This window comes from Coloeus monedula, assembly GCF_965178545.1.
Source record: "Coloeus monedula genome assembly, chromosome: 3".
Lineage (NCBI taxonomy): Eukaryota > Metazoa > Chordata > Aves > Passeriformes > Corvidae > Coloeus > Coloeus monedula.
In genome coordinates this window covers 100807703-100829687 of record NC_138783.1, presented here as the reverse complement: position 1 = coordinate 100829687, position 21985 = coordinate 100807703, and the positions used below count along the sequence as shown (strand labels likewise).

General features: G+C 40.7%; 1 protein-coding gene across 2 annotated transcripts in view; it reads right to left on the bottom strand.

The window, feature by feature from the left end:
* Nucleotides 1-21985, bottom strand: part of FRMPD4 (FERM and PDZ domain containing 4) — a gene marked incomplete at both ends in the record, with an annotated part of 407102 nt that overhangs the window by 301111 nt on the left and 84006 nt on the right. Inside the window, one exon of one of the 2 annotated variants that reach the window (XM_082278917.1) lies at nt 3295-3335. The exons of the other annotated variant lie outside the window; for it this stretch is intronic. Within the exon in view, the coding sequence (XP_082135043.1) occupies nt 3295-3335 (41 nt within the window). Of the gene's footprint in view, nt 1-3294; nt 3336-21985 lie in introns of those variants that run through there. 2 annotated transcript variants of the gene reach the window in all.

Sequence of the window (21985 nt, the reverse complement as noted above, 5' to 3'; positions counted from 1 at the left end):
ACTATAGATGCTACCACACCATACATGCTTACGCAGCCCACACTACAGAAGTATTCACTTGCCTTGTACAGCTTCACATCAGAGCACTGATCCATTAAACAAGGCTTATCAATCATTCTTTACACTTGGAAATTCACTACAGTAAAAGGTGGTTTGTTTGGGTTTTTTTCCTCCAGAGAATGACACCATAAGATTGCTACCAAAACATCTATTCCAGACCACTACTAGATTGGTGAATTTCCAAAAAGGGAGCGGGGAGAGGCTATGTCTGGGAAAGTGTGATCACTATTTCTACACAGTATTTTTGTTTTCAGTGTCTGATGGGTATCTCCAGTCTTTCAAAATCAACAGAAACTTTATCATGAAGCATCTGTATTTTTATGCATAGTACACAATTTGACAGACCTACAAAGGCAAGGAAAGGACAAGATTACCAGAGATCACATTTGTCATAAAACCAATTTGGCATTCTCTCCCCTTTCTGCACATCATCTTTTCCAGATTATGCCCATATTTTCCACTTACCCAGCAAGTATGGACAACTGTTGAAGCAGTTGTAGAAGCAGAGTCTCTAAAAGACCCTATGCACAAAGGTATCACATTAAAAAACCCACATAAATAATTAAAACATAAAAAATTATATATGCTATGTAAAATTTTATATCCAGTAGCCACCTTCTAGGACTTCAAACCTCATCTTAAGCTTATTCCAGATAAAAAATGTTATATGTTAATTGATCGAGACAAAATTTAAATTCTTACCAGACTCATTAAAATCATATAATGACTTTAGGAAGCATCCCTTCCAGCAGTCATGCAAAACAGAGCTTAGCTGTGCCACTGCCTGCAAAATCAAGGCTGCAGACTAAAACTGTAATAAAAGATTTGCAAATCAAGATGAGGACACCTGAATGTCCAACAAAATAAAATTTAAAAAAAGTTCAGCACCAGCCATGTTCAAAACAACTTTCTGTAGGTAATCTGCCTGTAAATCACATTCTCAGTTAAATATTTTCTTCAGAAATGCCTTCCTTCTAACAACAAACAACTGGTATTTTTGGGCAAACTAGTTTTCCAACACAAATGCACAAAGGGACTAAAAATGGGGTTTACACTGGAACCTGTCTTCTTCAAGAAGGTCTCATAAAATTGAAACAGATACCTGGCTGTAACCTAGGAAACAGCAAGTAAAGTCAAATCCTGTGTAAACTATTATGTCTTTTAACAACCAGAAAATTAGAAATAAAAAGTGTAGCTCAGGACACAAATAATTTACTGCAATCTGTAAGATAAACACAGTCCATAAGTATTTCACATCCTTAAATGAAGCAGAGGCAGATACAAGCTTTGAAACTTGCAATTTCATTTCAGGAGGAACTTTCAGGTTCTTCTGGAGAATTTCTATGATCTGTCTTTACTTAAATACAAATCTTAACTATGTCTTCAAGTATGCAGAAAGCTACAGATTTTGTACACACCAAGATCCAAGCTTACAAAATATATATCTAAAACCTGCCATGCACCTGACATAACAGCATTTTTGAATGGCACATCCCTTTCTGTGCCTTTGATTCTAGATCAAGTGTGACATGAAGACCTGGGAGCTTTTCTAAAGCACTGTTTCCAAAAAAATGGAGAAGGTCATGCAATTCAGTTACCTGGAAATAAATATCATACTACATGACCTATTCCTTATCTGTGTGAGCATATTTTCCCTCGCCTCAAAGTTTCTGCTGTAGTTCCTGCTACTGCAGCTCTAGTGGTACCAGCCAGTAACACCACCCAAGGCAAGCCGAGGGGGCTGCTTGTGTTGTCACTGTCACACGGTGTAAAATTGCTGTGAGCAGGATGAGACAATGATGTGCTTGAATGACAGCAGCTGTTCTGTGTTGGCATGCCACAAGCAGAGCTGTAAGCACAGCCAGGTGCAATGGTGGGAATTTTGGGGGATAAAGGCAATGCCAGCACCTGTGGCACTCAGTAACTTCCAGGCATGCGATATTTGCTCTTTACAGACCATCTGTCATTTTGACAAGCTCCCTACCTGACCGTCACTGGAGCAGGCCACCTTCTGTATTTCCTTAACAAGGCCTTTCTCCCTTTTGTACAACATCCAATTTCTGCCTCATAAACAGAAAAGGATATGGTAACTATGGTGTAGGAACCAGTGAATCATAAGAATTAAAAACACTCCTAGTTACAGTGATCAAAGCTAAATCCTTTAGGAAGATTATTCACACCAGAACCCTGAAAAAAAAAAAAAAAATGTGGCTCGAGTACTTTCATACTGCGTCTCTGAGATAAAGCACAATCCCCTGTGTACCTGCGAAGGGCTACCTCCAGTTACGCGTAACTACGGTGGGAACATTGTAACAGGGGCTGTTGTGCCTCTTGATCTATCTATGCAGTTCCAGGCCTGGCAACCAGCTGCGAACGCAACAGTCCACAGGCTGAGACCACAACTCTGAGGCCATTCAAGAGAAGGTTTATTCGGAAAAAAAAGAAATAGAGAAAAATAATACAAATCAACCACTCATTTAAACAACGACAACTACGAGCCTGACAAGCAAGGGATAAGAGACGCCAAATCCCCTGCCGCCCCTGCACCCATCGCCGTGTGAAACGACGGAGGGGCAGCGCTCACAAACGATGCGAGGCGGCGACGATTTCACCACTTCTCCAAAAATACGGCTGCTGGGGGAGCCGGCGTGCCCGAGGCGGCGCGTACCGCGGGAGCGGAGCCGAGGGGCAGGGCGAGACCCTCCCCGGCGGCGCCGCCCGGCCAGGCGCTGCTGGCTCCTCGGAACTTCGCCCCCCGCTCCGGCAGATGACCGATACCCGCACCGCGGCCACCACCCCCCGAACACCAACACACCCCTCAAACACCGCCACCGCGCCCCGGTTCCGGCTCCTGTCGCCGCTTTTGCGTTTTCAGAAGCACTCTGGCCGCCCGTTCTGGCCAGCGTCTCAAGGAGGGCACGGCTCTCGCCCAACTGCGGCCGCAGTTCATTGTCCCTTCGCAAGGGAGAAGGCGACGACCCATCCCGCGCAGGGACATCGGCGCGGCCCGGGCAGGTGCTAGGGGCAGCGAGCGCCCAGCGCCCCACCCCGACCCCGAGACCCTCGCCCCGCTGCCAGAGAAGTTGGGAGCGGCGCCGGCGCTCCCCACGCCGGGCAGCCCCCGTCCCTCCCTGCCCCCGGCCTTCCCTGCCCCCGCAGGACACGGGCAGCGTCCGCAGCCGCGGGACGCCCGCGGTTCTCGGAGCAGCAGCGGCGCCGGCGGCAAACACCTACCCGGAGAGCTTCCCAATCTTCACAAAGCTAAACACATCCATCCATGCGGCCGGCTAGCTCTGCCCGTCACACTCACTCACTCCAGCAGCAGCAGCGGCGGCGGCAGCAGCTCCATGTCGGGAGAAGGTTGCGTCCAGCGGCAGCAACAGCCCTTGCAAAAAAGCAGGAGCCGGCGGAGACAGCGGCTGCTACCCCCCTCCGGCGGGGAGCTGGGCGTGCAGCATCTCGCAGGACCAGCGCTCATCTGCGCGCAGCCCTCCCCCCCGCTCCCCCCCGCCCCGCTCCCCGCCTGCCGTGCGCTCTCCCGGGGTAGGTCCGGGAGCGGAGCGGCGCCGGGGCTGCCCGGCAGGAGCTCTGCCCGCAGCCCGCGCCCCGGCAGCCGGAGGGGAGGCGGCTGCTGTCCGCCGCCCCCCTGCAGTGCTCCAGAGGAGGGAGGCGGCGGGGTGCTCAGGAGAACGCCGGGTGTACCGGGGGGAGTTTCTCCTCTCGCCGGTGGTGTGTCCGCTCCGGTGGGCGAGCGGAGGGCGCGGGCGGCGGCCCGGGCGAGCGCCGATCGCCGGCTCCAGCCCGAGGCGGCGCTGCGGCCGCCGGGCCGAGCCCAGGGCTCCCCCCGGGGCCTCCCGAGCCGCGGTGCCGGGGAAGGACGGCAGTGGGTCGGGGTGTGAGGGGCACGGCTGCAGTTCCCCGGGGCAGAGGCCGGCACGCTGAGCGAGAGGGGAAGGGGAGCCCTGCTGAGTAGGAGGCAACTCCTCCCCAGTCCGGGAGCAGCACCCTGGGCCTTGCAAGCAAAAACTTGGGAAAGAAGAGAGCCCTCTTTCCTTCGGCGCTCGCACTGTTCCATGCAGCCCCAAGAGTGGGGAAGGGCCTTTGGCTTTCAGCCCTCGCACTGAGTGTTCATCAGCGGTGGACCGAGGACAGGCATCGGGCTGAAATCCACCGCCTGGCTTTTGGCACCATCCTGTGACCTCTCTACCCATGCCAGGAAAGAGACCTGAACGAACTGAGTCCTCCTTGTGACAGGAACATGACAAGGCCGGTTCGTGGCAACATAATTAAAGTGCAAGCACTCTTCATACACATCTTGTGGAGAAATTATAAATCCAGGGGTTCTGACACAAGAACAGTCCAGATGCATTGCCTTACACTTGTGTCCTGCATCAGGCTTTAAATAAGACACTGGAGTTTAGGTCTCCAAAGGTTTTCTCTGAGCAGAGCAGGAAGGCAGGTGAAATTCAAATTCATCTCCACACAAACTCTACACTGTAATACAATAATTCTCAGTATGAGAATGGATTTTCTCCACTTCAGTGTTTTAATTTGTATGTTTGTTCTCTGAGTATATTGATATGTGCTGTACTTCATGCCTTTCCAGAGCTTCAGTCTCTTCTGCAGGCTTGCACCTGCGCTCTCCCACCAACCAAGAACTTAGAAAATTACAGTAGAGCCCAACACATGTACTCCTGCAGCCAGATGAAAACAATGCACTTTTTTAATGTTAAAACTTGTATTGATAGGAGAACAAAAAGAACAGGCCGTACTAGCACTCACTGTGAATTGGGTTTCAAACTATTCTTTAAAACAATAGCAACAAAGAATGATTGATCATCTATTTATATTGGGAGAACATTGAACTACCAGCTAAAATGCACTTGCTGGCCTAGCACAGATGTAAATGGCTTGGGCATACTCTGAAACACCGTATGAAATATTTTGTGCTAGTGCATCAAAATATTTATGTGGTACTTACATGCACTATATTTATTTATTTATTGTGATACCAGACTTTTTTAAAACTGCAGAACCTGTGCCTGTCATTCATGCTGCTCTATTCATTGGTAAAAGCTACAAAGATAACACAGTTTCAGCTGGTTAGAAACTGACTTATTTATAAATCTGTCATTATTTATTTATAGACTAAGGAGATAGGCCAAGATCATACAAAGCTAACTGAATCTGATGAAATGATACACCATATATAAAATTAAACACATATGCTCTGTATCAAACAAGGTTCCCGTCTTGAGCACTTCATGCTCCAAGGCTTCTCACATAAAGGTGCCTTAAAGCATAGTGGTGAGTGCCAGAGAAATGGAGGAATTCTAAGGGGTCACTGGAATTTCTGTGGTTTCAGAGTCTTTCAGTGGAAAGACAAATGTGATTCTAGGATATACTGGCTGAGTTATTTCCAGTGGAGATATGAAGAAAAGCAGAAAGCATAACATCTGATCAGAAATGCCTTACTCAGCTTATTGAAAAAGTGCATTTAAGAAAAATGAGAGCAGGTTCAGGAGTGTTAAAAGTAGAAAAGAGTCAATCTTATGAAAGGAAAGAGTTTTGCCTAGCAAAACAAAGACTAAGAGGTAAAAAAGATTGTACATAAACATCAGTATAGTAAACACAGGGTGTGTACCCAAAATGATAGGCCTTTACGAAAGTCATTAAAATTTGAAATGAAGCTGAAATTATCTCCTCTTTCTTTGGCTTTCCAAATAGATACATGTAGTATTGCTGTGTTTATAGTTACTTTTATATTTTTGTTTTCCTAGGCAGAAGCAATTGCAACACTGCAAATTTTCTAGAATGCCTGTGGAGATACTCTTGGACTAGCCAACATCCTGGAGGTCCATTAATAGCAATATCACAGGAGTCTTACTCCCAGATGTGAGACATGAAAAGAGAACCTGGACAAGTGTCCTTCCTACTGTGCTAAATACTGGTAACCTTTTGGAGCTGTGCAATGTGAGAATCACACACAGGGAAGGAGACTGGGGTATGAGAGTGAACTTTGGATCATGGTTCTTTGGCTTCTGCTGTCATAGCAACCGGATACAAAACTGTCAGTCTCATAGTAAAAGATTAAAATTTGCCTACCCAAAAAGTGAAGTGGTGGGCGTTGTTCTGTTTCAAGAGTGAGAGTTGATATATGTAGTTTGGACTGGCTTTGAAGCCATCAACTGTGCATTGAAATAATATTTTGGTGTTTTATCTTCATTTGCAGGAACATCAGCTAGACTGTGTCATGACTGAGCTCTTGGACATACATTTATACCTTTCAGTTACTGCAGTGGGATTCTTCTCAATAACTACCAAAAGTTCAGGATCCAGCCTCAGCTAGTCATACCCTACTTCTGTGGTTCACGTGCCTATCACCCCAAACCATCTCTTTCTAGGAAAAGTGACATAAATTGCCTTTTGGGGGTGCTTTATTTTCTTTGTTAACTCCAGTGAGAGGAAGCATAGATGCTTACCTTTGAATAGAGGACTGTCTTTGAGATGACTAAAGTCAGATGAAGTAAAACCCATTTGAATGTGACAAAGGTACGTGTAAACGCTGAATGGGAACAGACAGCCAGAGACAGCAAACCAACATGTACTCAGTATCTCAGTAACAAATAATGATTGAACATGAACATTCCTAATCTTAAAGTACGAATCTGACATCAGTTCCTGGCTGAATTCGTACCTGGCTTTTTACACCTTTTTTTTTTTCAGAATAGCATAGTAAATACAGCTTTTTGGGTATGCTTTGTTACTATGTACTATTACCTTTTTATTATTCCTGGCCAAAGTAATCAAATTAGGATACTTAATACTAATGCTTTGTGTAATTCAAGATATCCTTGTGTAGACTGTGGGCCAGTAAAAGCCTTAACTTCATATAGTATGGCAGTTTCATAGGCATTTTTAGAGAAGAAAGTCTGTATCATTTTATAATCCTCCATGTTCTGAAGGAAATGGCAGACATATGTACATATACAGACAGGAATGTTATGCTATCTAAACTTTAAAACCAAGTAATCTGTAAAACCAATTACTGTAAAGACTTAATTTTTTTAAGACCCTGTTGTTTTTGGTCCTAGAGAATATGCTATGAAGATGCACTGTATATATCTTTACAACTGACATAAAGAAACACTTTTTTTTGTTCCTGAGTTTTTAAGGTTTTTAATTTTTCCTTTGGAAGCACTAAATAATCCCCAGAGGAAGATGCGTTGCGCTTTCCTGGATACCACACAGCACAAAATTTTAGCCCTGCAGCTGGACCAATAGTATCTCTTGTCATTTACAAGATGCATCAAATTTGATCCTGGATCATTTAAATAAAGACAGGTAGAATCCTAAAACAAAGACATAATATTTTAATACTTCTGTAGGTCTCACAAGTTTTTCTCTCAGTGAATTAAAAACTCATCACTATAGTTTTTTTAAGACTAGTCAAGTAGGGTTTTTAATGATTTCGAATCTTTTAAAAGATACTTTAAAGTGCTGTGTCTCATCTTCAAAATGGTTTAAAATTCATCAAGTTGGAATGGTTTTTTTAGATAAGAGCTGAAGTTTCTATGATTTTTCTGCAGTGCTTGGTATTACTCATATCCAAATGGCAACAATGTGTGTGTAGAGAAATGTGATAATAAAATCCATTGAGTAAGGACATGTTATTACATAGCTGGTGATGCAAAGTTTCAAAGGAAGATATTTTGCCATTGTGATCTGCTACCTACTGAATGTTATTTCTAAAGATAATTGGTTATGATTCTCATGTAGTAAGTCCTGTAGTACTCTGGGTACTTGTATTCTAGACTGTTACATTTTTTTCAGCCTTGAGCCTTTGAAACATGCATTTTTTAGAATCCATTTCTATATCCTGGTGCTTACCAACACTATACAATTCTATATAAAAACACTTTAATCGCTACAGACTTTCTCCATGTCTACATTTACAGCATTATCAAGAAGTCCCTCTGCTTACCATGAATCTATGCACCAGCTTCTACATGTCATTTTTGCCACCTGTGTCAAATAGAGTTTTTTTGAGGCCTATTTTTTCATTGACCCATACAGACTGCTGAGCCCTTCATGTTTTCAATTTTGCTGAATAATTTAGTGTGGTGGACATGCTATGTCACATACAAGTGCAAAATTAGATCCTAGATGGTTGAAAATCTAAATAGGAGATAAGATTTTCTTTCTTGTCAGCTAAGAAACAAATCTAGAAGCCTAAAGGATACTGAATTGCATAGATCAATATAAGCAAGAATATTTCAACTGATGCAACAATTCTGCTGAAGCCAGACATTTGTAGTCAAACCTATACGAGCAGATCTGTTATAAAGACAGTTAACAAAAACTACTGGTTGCTATTATGAACTGAAAAGTTTTGCAGTATATTGAACCTGTAGCTTTAAAAAAACACCATTAAATAGAATATTTGCCTATGTTGCAATACACAGATGAGATGGAGGTAAGGAAAAGGACCTTAGATAACATGAAGATAGTAACATTTTCTACTTCAATGAATAATACAAATTATTCTATACTAATGCATTAGTTACATTAAAATAAAATTATCTTTATGAAAAAGGATTCACTTTTCTGGAATGGATATGTATGAAATATTCAAATCAGAATATGAAAAGAACTATTATCTACAGTTGATCTTTTACTGACAAATGGACCCAATTCAAGAAAATCTTAGACATGCATATAATGAGGCTTATTCATGGCATCACTTAGTCTAAAATATAACTTGAAACAATCACAAAGTTAAGCATGTGTTTAAGTGTTGTTTGAATAAATATGAGTTCACAAATCATAAAATATATAAAGATGAATCAGAGAAAAAGAAATTTGAAATGCTAATGTGCAATTAAATGTGCTTAAAATTTATTTACAATAAAAGGAAAACTGAGGAAAAGTAAAACTGGATCCACCTTCTTTCTCAAAGGCAAATCTGAATCCTGCCACCAGGGCTTTTTTTTCATACTTTAACCAAAACCAACTGCAGAATGAAAATTTTGTGGCAACTTCAGAGAAAGTGATCAAAGTATGCATTTTTAAATTAATAAAATTTTAAAAAACAGTACTACCACTGAAGTCTTTCTACTACTATCTATGACTACTATGATCAAACATGTATTGAATTTTAAAAATTAGAGACATATTCACATTTTTATTAAGACATCATCAAAACCAAGGGGAAGATTGTTATAATAGAATGATATCGGGGGAGGAAGCCTTTGGGTTTCTTTTGTGGTCTGACGTTTAAAGTTTATTATTATTATTATTATTATTATTATTATTACTACCCAGTAGCAGATTCATATGTTAGTTATGGATTAAAAATTTGCCAGCTTGTCTGTCTATGAACACAAAATATTTGTTTTGTTTTCCCTGTTGGAATGGGACATCATGGTCCAAACTCAAGAAATACCCTAAACTTTTGTGGATTTTCCTGGGAAGTATATAAAACCATCAGAGCAAAGAGGGGAAAAAGCAATTTCACAAGTGCAAAATAGCTTACAGTCAGAGGAGAGAGAGAAAAAAAAGAAAAAAAAAGCAGATTTTCACAATGAACAGAAACGTCACAGACGCAGCATTTGTATCTGGGTGCTAAAACCTAGTTTTCTCAGTCCATATTTAGGCACTTGCACATAGGTGGCCTACTTGTCAGTAATACTAAACATTCAGAAATGAAAAAGATATTGCTAGTTACTTCTAAAAACCAAGCAGCTTATATAAAGTTGCCTGAGTATCTGAAGAAACAAACTTCAGCACTTTTAGTCTTAAAATTTCCAGACTGTACTTTGAAAGATCACACCCCCCATATTTTATCCACTACAGTGTGTTCTTTTGATCTTAATTGAAGGTTTAATACATGTAGGCCTGTGAATTATATGTGTGGTCTCAGGCAACGAGGAATTACTCTTAGCTAAGGTAAATTACAGCACACTGCAGCTGCTGTTCCTGACTGCAGCACCAACAGAACAGCCACTCTGTGCATCAGGGGTTGTTCTCAGTGTAAATCTGTGTTTGCAAGGTGTGTACAGGCAACTATTTCATGTGGCTTGCATTAAGAATGCTGTTTTCTCCAGGCAGAAGACTGCAAATCTGTCTATAGTCTAAAGTACAGAAAGATCTTGCTCAGCATACTGAGTAACATGATAAGGAGTCTTGCATGCTCAAGAATGTACGTTTATTCAAGTGACCACTGGTGAGTGTCACTAAGGATTTTGATTTTTGTTCAGGCTCTGTAGAGCTTCTTGGGCAGAAAATGAGTCCCTACTGTTTCTTAACAAATACTGGAGAATAACTGTCTTGGGAATATGATGTATGGAAAGACCACTGGGGACTGCAAAGCTGGAAGTGATGATAACATGCCATAAAGTTCACTGAATTTTCTTAGGAAAGTGTGTGCAATTTTTAGAAATGTACTGCAGTTGATGAAAGGTATTCTGTAAATACAGAACATTTAGAAAACTATTTACTTACTACAATGTACAAGCCTAATGCTTTCAGTTAGGAGGAAATAGAAAACTGGCCTTTCAATATCCATCAGCAAGTGGCCTGTCACATGCTTGGGTAATCTGCATGCAAAGGCACTCATGCCATGTTTTCTGCTAACAGAACTCTGTTTGCCCAGATCATTAAGAAACACTGACAAGAGAGTTTCACACCTGTGCTCACTTCTTTGGCTACCAGTTCTAGTCTGGGTGAAATTTATAACTGTTTTGTCTCCATGCTCATTATCTCAGACCTGTTTCACCCTTCCCCCTTTGCAGCATGCTACACCCTGAAGTTGAAAGCAAGGAGATGGGCTACAGAGCATCCCCCAGGGCAGGCTGTTTCAGCCTAGATAGTGCACCTTGATCACACAAATGGACATGCACACCTTCTGGAGTCAAAAGAGAGTCAAAGAGCCAATGCACAGCATAAGAACCATCAGTCTGTGCAGATCAGCTTACAGGGTAGAGACATTTTAGAGCACAATGCAAGATCACTTTCTTTGTGCTCCCTAGTAGAAACAGTCTTTAGAATTCACTGACATTTAATCATGTGCCTCATATCACTCCTTTTCAGAGTAGCTATTTTGGTGCTATGTGGGGGTTGTCACAGAAATGGTTGCCTAATTCTGATCTAAATTTTGTAATGTGCACCCAGATCTTCTACAGAAAAACGTTTTACATCCAAATGCAATAATAAAGGAATTAAACGTGATTCTGTTTCATGAAAAAGCAGTAACATACTTAGCAGATATTCCTAGCTCTTGCAAAAAAGAAACACAGCACGATTTCCACAAAGCCAGTGGAAAAATTGTCATTCATCAACACATAAATTCCCACTTCCCAACCTATCGCTTTAGTTTCTGTAGCTGCAGGTGAATGGAATTTTAGTCAAATTCAAGAAATCAGGACTTGTTCCATGTAAACATCAGGCACTGGTATTTTCAAATCAGTGCTGGCCTCATAAAATGGCTGAGGTTCAGAACTATGTTGGAGCTTAGCAGCCAGAATAATATCAGTGAAACTGTCAAGACACTTGCTGGCTTCATGCAGCAAGGAACACAGAGCTAAATGAGATTTTTCCTTTTATTTGCAGCAGAGTAGTAAGGAAGGGGTGAGGAAAGGGGCAGCTCACTTTATGTTCCATGAAATACTTTTGTGACTATGGATTTAAATCAGTCCAGTGAGTACTTATGAGTGGTTTTAAGATGATATAAATGTCCTATTAAAGGCTTCTTGTATTTCTCTGTTGAGATTAGTACAACTATTTGTTTACAATATGCCAAAGCACTTTTTTCCCCTGAATGATTCTTTCAAAGTTAGGTTATTGCATGTCTGCATTATGCTCAGAAATAAAAGTTTTGTCTGAATGAAAGCTAAAACCTAAAATCTTAGCTTTTTAAAGCGGAGACAAAAGAAGACATAAAGAGAAATTGAATTTTCTACAGAGTTCTTACAAGTCCAGTGTATTTTGAAGTCCATGATTGCAGATAACTTTACAGATTTCTGATCGGCTGCAAATTCTGCTTTGTCTGCTTTAGTCCTCTAGAAATTCCTCCAAAGCCTGCTGGCCTGTTCTATCATCTTTGTTGTCATCTTCTAAACCAAACCATGCATGATGTCCAGACCCCCTTCTATAACTTACCTTCTCAGTCCATCCTACAGTCTCCTGAGCCTTCTCTTTTTGAGGACACTCAGTGCCCCTAAGGGACAGAACAACATCCCCTTCCTCCAAGAGGTCCCTCTTAAAAAGAGCACAACATACACTCAGGGGAAATAAATCAGATGCCCATGAAATTCCAAGCCAAGTCTGCCCCAGTCATTGAGAACCCAGTGTTCTCAGACTGCCTCAGGAAATGCATCTGAGAGAGAGAGATGCATGACATCTGGTTTAACAATTCCTCGACTCGTTTGGCTCAGCACAGTTTGAAAACATGTCAGAAGATTGGAGGTTTTGAAACATATAAAATTAAAAATACATATTTAGTTGTATCAGACCATCCACTTGAATAATTATTCTGGTTATCCATCAGGCCAACTCCATAATGCTGGCTGTCCTCCAGGGCCCACTTCTCATATGTCTCCGCCAGATGAATGGCCAAATTGTCAAAAAGCCATTGAAGTAGGAAGATGAATTAGAATCACACTGTAGGGATCATGACTACACCCATCAACTTCCTGCTTAAGACGTTTGCATTTGAGAGGAACAAACTCTGCTTACCTGAAAGTCACCTTACAACTACAGTTCTCTCGGGTCCCTATGAAGTCAGTGGAAACTGACTGCAAGCATTTTCCAAGGGCAATTCTGTCCATCTAAGGTCTGACTGGTTGTTTGGATTGTGTTTTGGGTTTTTGGGGGGAGGAGTGGGAGAGTATAAGGGTGGGTCTTCATCTCTGCACCACTGTTTGTGCTCCTGAATTAGATATCTCAGGTAGTGTCTGTGTTAAGGTAAGCTTGCACCATTCACCAGAGTAAACAGAAAGGAACAGGGATCTGTGGTCTTGTCAGCTGTGTTAAAAGAAGTAGTTATACCAAATCACAAAATATGCTGGGTTGGAAGGGACCCACAAGGATCATCAAGTCCAACTCCTGACCCTGTGCAGGACCATCTTTAAGAGTCATACCATGTGTCCAACAGTATTTTCCAAATGCTCCTTGAACCCTGTCAGGCTTGGTGCTGCAACCACTTCCCTGGGGAGCCTGTCCCAGTGCCCAACACCCCTCTAGGTGAAGAACCTTTTCACCCCCTCTGGGTGAATAACATCCAACCCAAACCTGCCCTGATACAAATTCAGGCCGTTCCCTCAGGTCCTGTCGCTGTCACCACAGAGAAGACATCAGTGTCTGCCCCTCCTCTTCCGCTCACATGGAAGTTGTAACTGCAATGGCGCTTCCCCTCAAGGCCCTTCACCATCTTTGTTGCCCTCCTTTGGGCACTCTCTAACAGCTTCGTATCTTTCTTATATTGCGGAGTCCAAAAACTGCCCCCAGCACTGAAGGTGAGGCCACCCCAGTGCTGAGCAGAGCGGACAATCCCCTCCCTTGCCCAGCTGCTGATGCTGTTCCTGATACCCCCCCAGGACAAGGTTGGCCCTTCTGGCTGCCGGGGCACTGCTGACTCATGTTCAACTTGCCATCAAGCAGGAACCCCGGGCCCCTCTCCATGGCACTGCTTTCCAGCATCTTATTCCCCATTTCGTCTGTATATCCAGGGTTTCCCTATGCCATGTGCAGAATCCAGCACTTATATTTATTTGTTAAACTTCAAACAGCTGGGGATTGCCCAGCCCTCTTATTTGTTGAGGTTTCTCTGCAGGGCTTCTCTGCCTTTAAGAGAGTCAACAGCTCCTCCCAGTTTTGTATCGTTTGCAAACTTGCTTAGCGTCTCTCTAAGTCCTGCATCCACGTTGTTTATGAAGATGTTGAAGAGCACAGGGCCAAGGATGGATCCCTGTGGAACCCCACTAGTGACAGGTCACCAGTGTGGTGTCACCCCATTTACTGTAACCCTTTGTGTCTGACCCATGAGCCAGTTGCTCATGATGGTTTTATCCCTGAACTGTTGAATCCTCACTCTGCCTTTGGTGCGCACCATCATATGCAATTTTATCCTCATTCCTCACCGTGATTTGAGGCAGCTTATTCTGCCAAAAGAGATTCCCAATCTCTTGTCAGTTGCTCAGGCTTGCACTGTTATCTCACTCCCAGCTTGCTGTTACTCCTTTGTAAGCATTGGGTCAAGTCCTCTATGGACTGATAAAATTTTCTTCACCTTTTTGTTCTTTCATTTGAACATACTTGCAACCTTGCTTGCAAAGGAGATAAAATGTACAGTAGTAATAAGACTGCAGACATTTGAAGTCTAGACATATCTGGGTAAACTGGAATGATTTGTCACTGAATTCAAATCAAAGTGTCTTGCTTTATTTAAATGAAGATACAGTTTTACATGGAAAGATGAAAGAGCCCCTAGGAAGCTCTCTGAAGTTTACTAAGGCTATTACTTACATTATAAAAATGACTTTTGGACCAGTGAAACTGTATGTGGTCAAAAGACCACAGAGATTGCTAAAATATCTGACTGGAAGAATTTAAGGTCCCATGGTCTGATACATACAAATTTTCTACCAAAATCCAAAAAAAATTGTGTGTGAATGAAGACTTACAGTAAAGAAAACCTAGACACAAGCCATTAACTCAGATTCTTTGTGTCTATACTCTGCAGCATGCAACTCTCATCAGCTCAAAAATTCAGAAATGATGGATCAGAGCCCAACATATCATGAGACTGACTTTAAAACAAGATTTTAAGAAGTTGTACATTATATTTTGTTTCCTTGCTGCTCTCTAAACTTTTAAAGAACTCTCAGTTAATGCTTTCAAGGTTTCCTCTCCAAGCCTGGGGGCTGGAAAGTTACATTTAGCGATATCAGAGCTTTTAGGCGATCTCATTTATTGAGAAATAATGGTTACAAGGAAAAAAAATCATAAAATATCGTAAGATTAAAACTAAGCAGGTGAGTTGGCAACCTTGGATACAGTAATATGTAAAAATGTGTACTTTAACCAATTTTACAAATATAGGATGATTCTCAGAAAGCCTTCAGGGTAAAGAATACTTGCTCTTATTCCCTTGCTGTACTTAGGAAACAGTAGGATTAGTTTTCTGGTATCTACCAATCAGTTTTCTGAATGCATGCCTGCAAATTGAAAAGAAGTACATAACACATTACCTAAATTTCCATTATGAACTCAACTAAATCCACCTCATGCATCTAGTACAAATTTCTGTGCACTTACCTATGTCTCCTTAGTACAATAAATTGGCTCCTTGGATAGCTGTCCTTTCATTGTTTCATAGTGTTATTACTGTATGGTGGTTAAAGCACTGTTTATTCAATACTTTCATGCAAACTAATATTTTGCTGGTGCTAAAAATTAGAAGGTTCCTCCATAGAAACAGTGGGATAAGCTTATCAGGGACTAATCTCAAGCAGCTGCTATGAATCTCATTGCCACATTACATTGATTTTATTGGAGCAGGGTGGGGCAGGGGGAGGGGAGGGCGGTGTGTGTGCATGTGAAGACTTACAGAACAGCACTGCTGATACCTCTTCTTTATAAAGCAGAGTTGGGGGAGTGGGAAATCAGCAACTGGTGTGCTGGATTAGACTCCAGATCCAGTACCCTGTCTCTATCAGTTCCAATGCCACATTTCAGAGGAGCCCCAGGATAGCAAAGGGGGGATATTCTGCACACACACACAAAAACCCAAATGCAATCCCCTCCCTGTGTCTGAACAAAGGTGCGTATAAACCCTGAAGCACAAGGCTAAATATCCATCACAATTTGTGTATTGCATTTCAGTGTAATTCAGTATAATCTTGATTCTCTTTGTAATTAAGATTCATGTCACCAGTCACGTCACATTTTTAATGTCAAAAATAACACTTTGGATTTAATCTCGGGATAGGCTTTTTCATAAGGGTGCACAGTGCAAAGTTAAATCATACTCATCCCGAGCCCATCTACCAAAATAAGTGGGCAGCCATACTTCTCAGTGGAGGCTTCTTGGTATTAGCTTTGGGGGATCTATATTGGTCCAAGACAAGGAAGAGACAGCAGTGCCAGAAGTATCTTTAATATTACATTCATACCATTCCAAAATTCCATACATCCAGGTTCATCCCACTCTGCCCTTCCCACTAGGGACATTATCTGCAAAACCCTGCTGTCCTCTGCTTCTGATTAATCCTCTTCAATTTTTGGTTGACTGCTTGTTAATGAAATTCGTAAGGTAGAGGAACAGATACAAATTCTATTATTAGAAGCCTGACAGTATCTTTACCTTTTGCAATAAATATGGCACAGAAATTCTCACTTAAATCTCAATTTTGTCCCACACAGTGGGAAAAATCAAAGGCCTTAGTACTGTTTAGATGAGAAATCACCAAGTTAAGAGTTGTGGTGCCACTGGTGCCAAGACAGCTTAAAACAGTCATGACCTCATAGATGAAAAGGAGTAATGACTAAACTGAGCTCCACAGTGTCCTGCACAAAAGAATCATTGGGACAGAGGAACAATTGATCATATTTTTGGTTTGGATCCACTCCCACAAAGTGGAAAAAAGAAAGAGTGGTAATTGCTAACAAGGAATGAAGGCAGAAATAAACTCTGAGGATCACCCACAATATAGGTAAATATAATCAATAAAAGCAATATAGTACAAAGGCACAAACCCATGGTTTGTCTGTTTATGCAGCATTATAGAAAAATTTAGAGCGCAATCTGGACAAATAACTATATCACTTTTAGAGAATTAAAAAAATTATACTGTAATGCTGCTCTCTATAGCATGGTTGCCTAGTTACAAAGCAGAGTCCTTGGAATGACAGGGAAAATAATATTCATACAAGTTTAAAGCCCTCCAAAATATGAAAAATATTTTGTCTCTCCATCAGAGCTATACAGGCATATAGCCTTGTATCTTATAAATTTGCCAGAACTAGACACAAACATTTAACACGATTTTACACCCTGTTTGAGGTACAATATCTCTTTCTAGTTCTAAGTTATTCATATGAAATCATAAGTAATCACTATGCAGGGTTTGTAATCTATCAGTCAGAAATTTTAGGTCACTGAGGGGGACAGAAACTTAGCAGTTTGAGGAAGCAATATGAAACAGATTTTTCAAATTTGTTTTATTAATTATGATAGCTTTGAGGTGCTAAGGTTGTTGGCATAAGACTTACCTGAAAGCAATGGAAAGGGTGAAAGTAGGCCATAAGTTTTTTAAAAAGGAAAAAAAAATATTATTCTATAATTGATTTTGGTACTTCACTAATTTAATCTGCAGCTTTTATGAGTTTGTATGCATTAATTGCATGTCTGGTATTTACAAAGGTCATCAAAAAGAACATATCCTACTATAGCCCTGTGCAGACATTCTTAGACTCTACCTGAAAACCTTCCAATTTAACCTTTACAATTTAACTTCAAAACACACTGGACTAAGAACACCTGACTAACATACTGCAATAAGAACAGTAAAAGCTTTCAGGAAAATGAGATTTCACTGCTTTTATCACGCTGATTACTTTGAATTGTTCTGCACCTTGCAAGAATAAATATAAGACTTTTGAGGTGAAGGATCCAAGTCAGTTCCCTTCCTGAAATACCCAAACTGAATTTCAAACATCAGGGGTAATCTTCTGGAGCTTATTTATTCCAGAACCAGTGGACTGGTAACCGCATGCCAATTTAAGGCTAGTAATAGCCTTTATTAAAGTTGTATGCTGATAGAACAGAAACAAAGAAATCTATATTCAATATTAATTGATTAAGAGCTTCTTCATTCACTTCTGTGGTCATAATTTATATTTTGTTGCTAGCATAATTTACATGAAAGATGTTTTGTTTTGACATTGTAATAAGATCTCTGCTGACTCTGACTGTTATTTTCCATGGCTGATATTTTTCACACCATCCTACTGTGAATAAAATACACATTTACTGAACAATGCACATTTTCAGGATTTGGCTTTGATAGTCAATTGCCTCAGTAAGAATACAAAAATTTTCAAAATCCCATTAAAACTAGCTTTATGTATAGTTTCATTATTTCTCTTCAAACTAGAGGATATTTTGTAAGAAAAGCAGTTGGAGTCATGAGGATTATTTTCTCTTTTTTTGTCTGTAACTATAAGAACATGATTAGACAGATGTCTCATTGCATATTTGTTTTAGACCAATGTGATTTAAAAACACTAAAAATATAATACCTTTAAAATTAGGTTTAGTATTGTAACATTGTGAGAATTTTCGTTATATTTTAGTGTATCAAAAAGCTTTCTATAAATTAATTAAAATAATATAAAATGTGAAATTTTAAATTCACCAGATAAAGACAGACACCAGAGGAGAGTAATATTTTGAGTAAAGTATTTTTGCAAGAAAATACTTTAGGAATACTTTCAGCCCCTTACCTCTCTTCATATTTACTGTCAAATAATTCAAACAAATGCCACCTAAAGGAGGACTGTAATAAAACGCTGTAACAGGGATAAAAGTATACTCACTACACAATAGCTTTATATTATTCTAAGATTGTGCTCTTGAGCTAGGGTTTGGATTATTTTTAGTGTAAAGACAGCATAGCATCTACTCCAGCAATTCCAATTAGTTCGTTCATTGTTTTATAGTTTGGTAGATTCTGGCATTAGTCCGTATCACATGTTAACCTCCACAGATTTAATAATTTAATGGCAGTGTCTGATAAATCAGAGTGGTTGAAAGGTGTGAGGCTTTATGTGAATTAGCTGCTGAAAAAAAATCATAAAAACATTGAGCACATTAGAGGTATACTGCAGACCTCAAATTACTAATTTTGGGAAGTCTAAATATCTATGGCTATGAGAGGAATTTCTCTACCAGCTCTGGACACAGTAAGTCTGAAAGTAAGGAATACAGTGGATGAAACAGTGATTTGCAGCATGGGGAATGTTGCTGCTAATAACAATTTTGAAGTCGGGAAGCTCTGAAATCTGTTTTGGAGGCTAAGTTTCTGTGGTCCCCTGACATTTTATTTATATTTGACCTTAAAAAATACACAGTGAATGTGGACAGCAAAGATACCTTACTCATTTCACATACTCAAGAATGGGTAAGACTGATCCATCTTGATAATCCCCAAGAGTCAGCTGATGCCTTGAGAGTCCCAGAACTCTTTCCAAGAGCTTTTCAATGCTCCTTTTGCAAAGTTTTGACCTTTTATTAGTGTTATTTTTACTACATGTTTTGAATCATCTGGCTAATATTATCACTCCTGGGTTTTTTCCAGCAACATCAAAAACCCATTAGCACACAACTTTATGTTTTTGTGGTGCATTGATCACTTCTCCTTACTGTAACGCTACCTAACTATATCACCTTCATACATCATTGTGTGTGTGTATATATAGGCATATATATTTATATGAAACAAAAGTGATTATCTCTTCACCAACATATAAAAATCCTCTTTATAAAGTTTTATAGTTGAAGAAAGTCTTCTACGCCATCTTTTAAACTGAAGTCCGTAAATTTTCCTTGCAGATCAGGGAAGTGCTAAAGTATATGTATTTTTTATTGAATATATTTGCTATTTTTCACTGTGTCTGGTCAGAAACTTTGCAAAATGAAGATATGTTTTTACATTTTGAGTATGAGATTCTCTCCATAGGTTTCTGGCCCCAGGCATCAGTGAAGTAGTAGACATTATGTTCTATATTTTAAAAAGTGGGGGAAAAAGAGCACTTTGAGAATACAGACTTAGTAATGCAAATTTTTAGAACTTTTTTAGATGCTATTTACCATTATTCCATCACCTCTGCCCTCACACCACTTTTGATTTGTGTTTGTGCACAGCCAACTTATTTACCACCAGGCTCATGAACTCCTTCCAGTCGAATTTCAGGCAGCCAGAATTTGGAATAGACACACCATTGGCTGGAGTGATGGATGACCCACTCTTGCCCATTTAAAGGTTCCTGTGTCTTTCTACAATGTTCAATATATTCAATGCACTGAGCAGTCATTTTACCTTGAGAAGTTAATGGTTAAGCACTGAGCTGGAAAATATCCACTGTACAAAATGCAATCAGAGGACTGATGGCCTGCTTTGTCTTACTTGCCAAAGATATGAAGACCCTCCAGTTCTACATCAATCACTCCTTCCTTTCAATATCCATATAAATGCACTGGGAAAAATTATGAGACATATCTAAAATACCAACAACGCAGATCATTTTTTGTCCCAATGGATGATAAGTCTCTTATTCTGTAAAAGTTGCCCTCTGTCAGATAGGTCCCGAGTTAGAATTAAACCTGCTCAGATCTGTAGGTAATGCCATATGAAATGCATAGACTGCATTGTTTTTTCTGCTCTCTTTAACTAAAATTCCTTGTCCTGTCCCCTACCAGGTTTTCTTTAGGAAACTGAGACTGTTGGTGTTTGATGATTTTTCTCATAAATGCCATTGAAATCTCTTCTTCCCCCTCCTGCATGTTTCCTTTTAATGTCTGAGTTGAGTCAGGAGCTCCTTGTTTATCCATGCAGGCCTCCTACTGCTTCTGCTTGATTTCCTGCTCATTAGTATGGACCACCCTTGAGGACAGAGAAAGTGATCCCTGGCAATGAACCAGCTCTCTCTGACCCCTCTTTTCTCCAGGGATGTTTTGCATGGCATTCTTCCAAGCAGATCTCTGAAAAAGGCCAAAGCCTGCTCTGCTGTAGTCCAGGTTTATAATCCTATTTTTGCCTTGTTCCCTCCTCTCCAGCTTTTGAACTCTGGTCATCATAATCACTGCAACCAAGGTTGCTCCCAGCCTCAGATCCCCAAATGGCCCTTCCTTGTTTGTAAGTGTGACATGAGCAAAGCAGCTCCCATCATCATCTGCTCAGTCAACGCACACCAGAAGATATCACCATGATTCTAATTCCCCATGGACCAGTGAACATGAGGCTTTTTGCAGTTGTCTGAAGAATATCTCATGCACTTCTTTCTGACCAGGCAGTTTGTAACAGACACCCACATCACTGCCTGTGTTGGTTTGTCCAGACCCACTGGCTCTCAGCCCTTTCATCACCTATCCCATAGCAGAGCTCCATCCATCACTGCTGCTCCCTCACATACAGCAAAATTCACCCTTCTTGCCACCCTTTCCAAAAAGTCTGTCTCCATCCATCATAATTCTTCAGTTGTATGTACAATCCCACCACATTTTTGTGATTCCAGTGAGATCATAGCCCTAATTCCTCCTATTTGTTCCCCATGATGTGGGCATTAATGTACAGGCACTCTAGGGAGGCACCCAGATGAGCTTTTTTCCCAGAATGGGTATGAGAGCTTCTCCCATGGTACTGCAGGGGATGTAACAAGGATGGGAAGAGAGGAATATTAAGAACATGTCATATCACAGCTCTTCTTTGCTGCCAGGTAACTCCCCTTTCAGCACTAAGTAAATAATGTTGTGACCTGGGACTTTTCCTCTATGCTTCATAAATTCTGCACACAAACAGATAGAAATGCTCATTTATTTCTGAATAGCAGAAAGCCTGAATATCTACTTAGGGATAATAAACATGGTTCCAGTGGGCTGAGACTACATGATCTTTAGATTGGCTCATCATAAATTCAGGTTTCCTAGCAATTTGGTTTTCCTGGGGATAAAGTACTAACTTAAAAAACAGCTCACCACAAGTTAAAAATGCAGAAGCCATTTTGGAGAGACAACTGGAGGCATCTCTCATCCTGTTGAGTCCCATCTGATTCCCCTCATAGTATCAGATTAATTCCAAATAGTTTTTTCTCATGCCATAATCTATATACAGATCACTGTCATGAACCACATCTTATTCCAATAAAA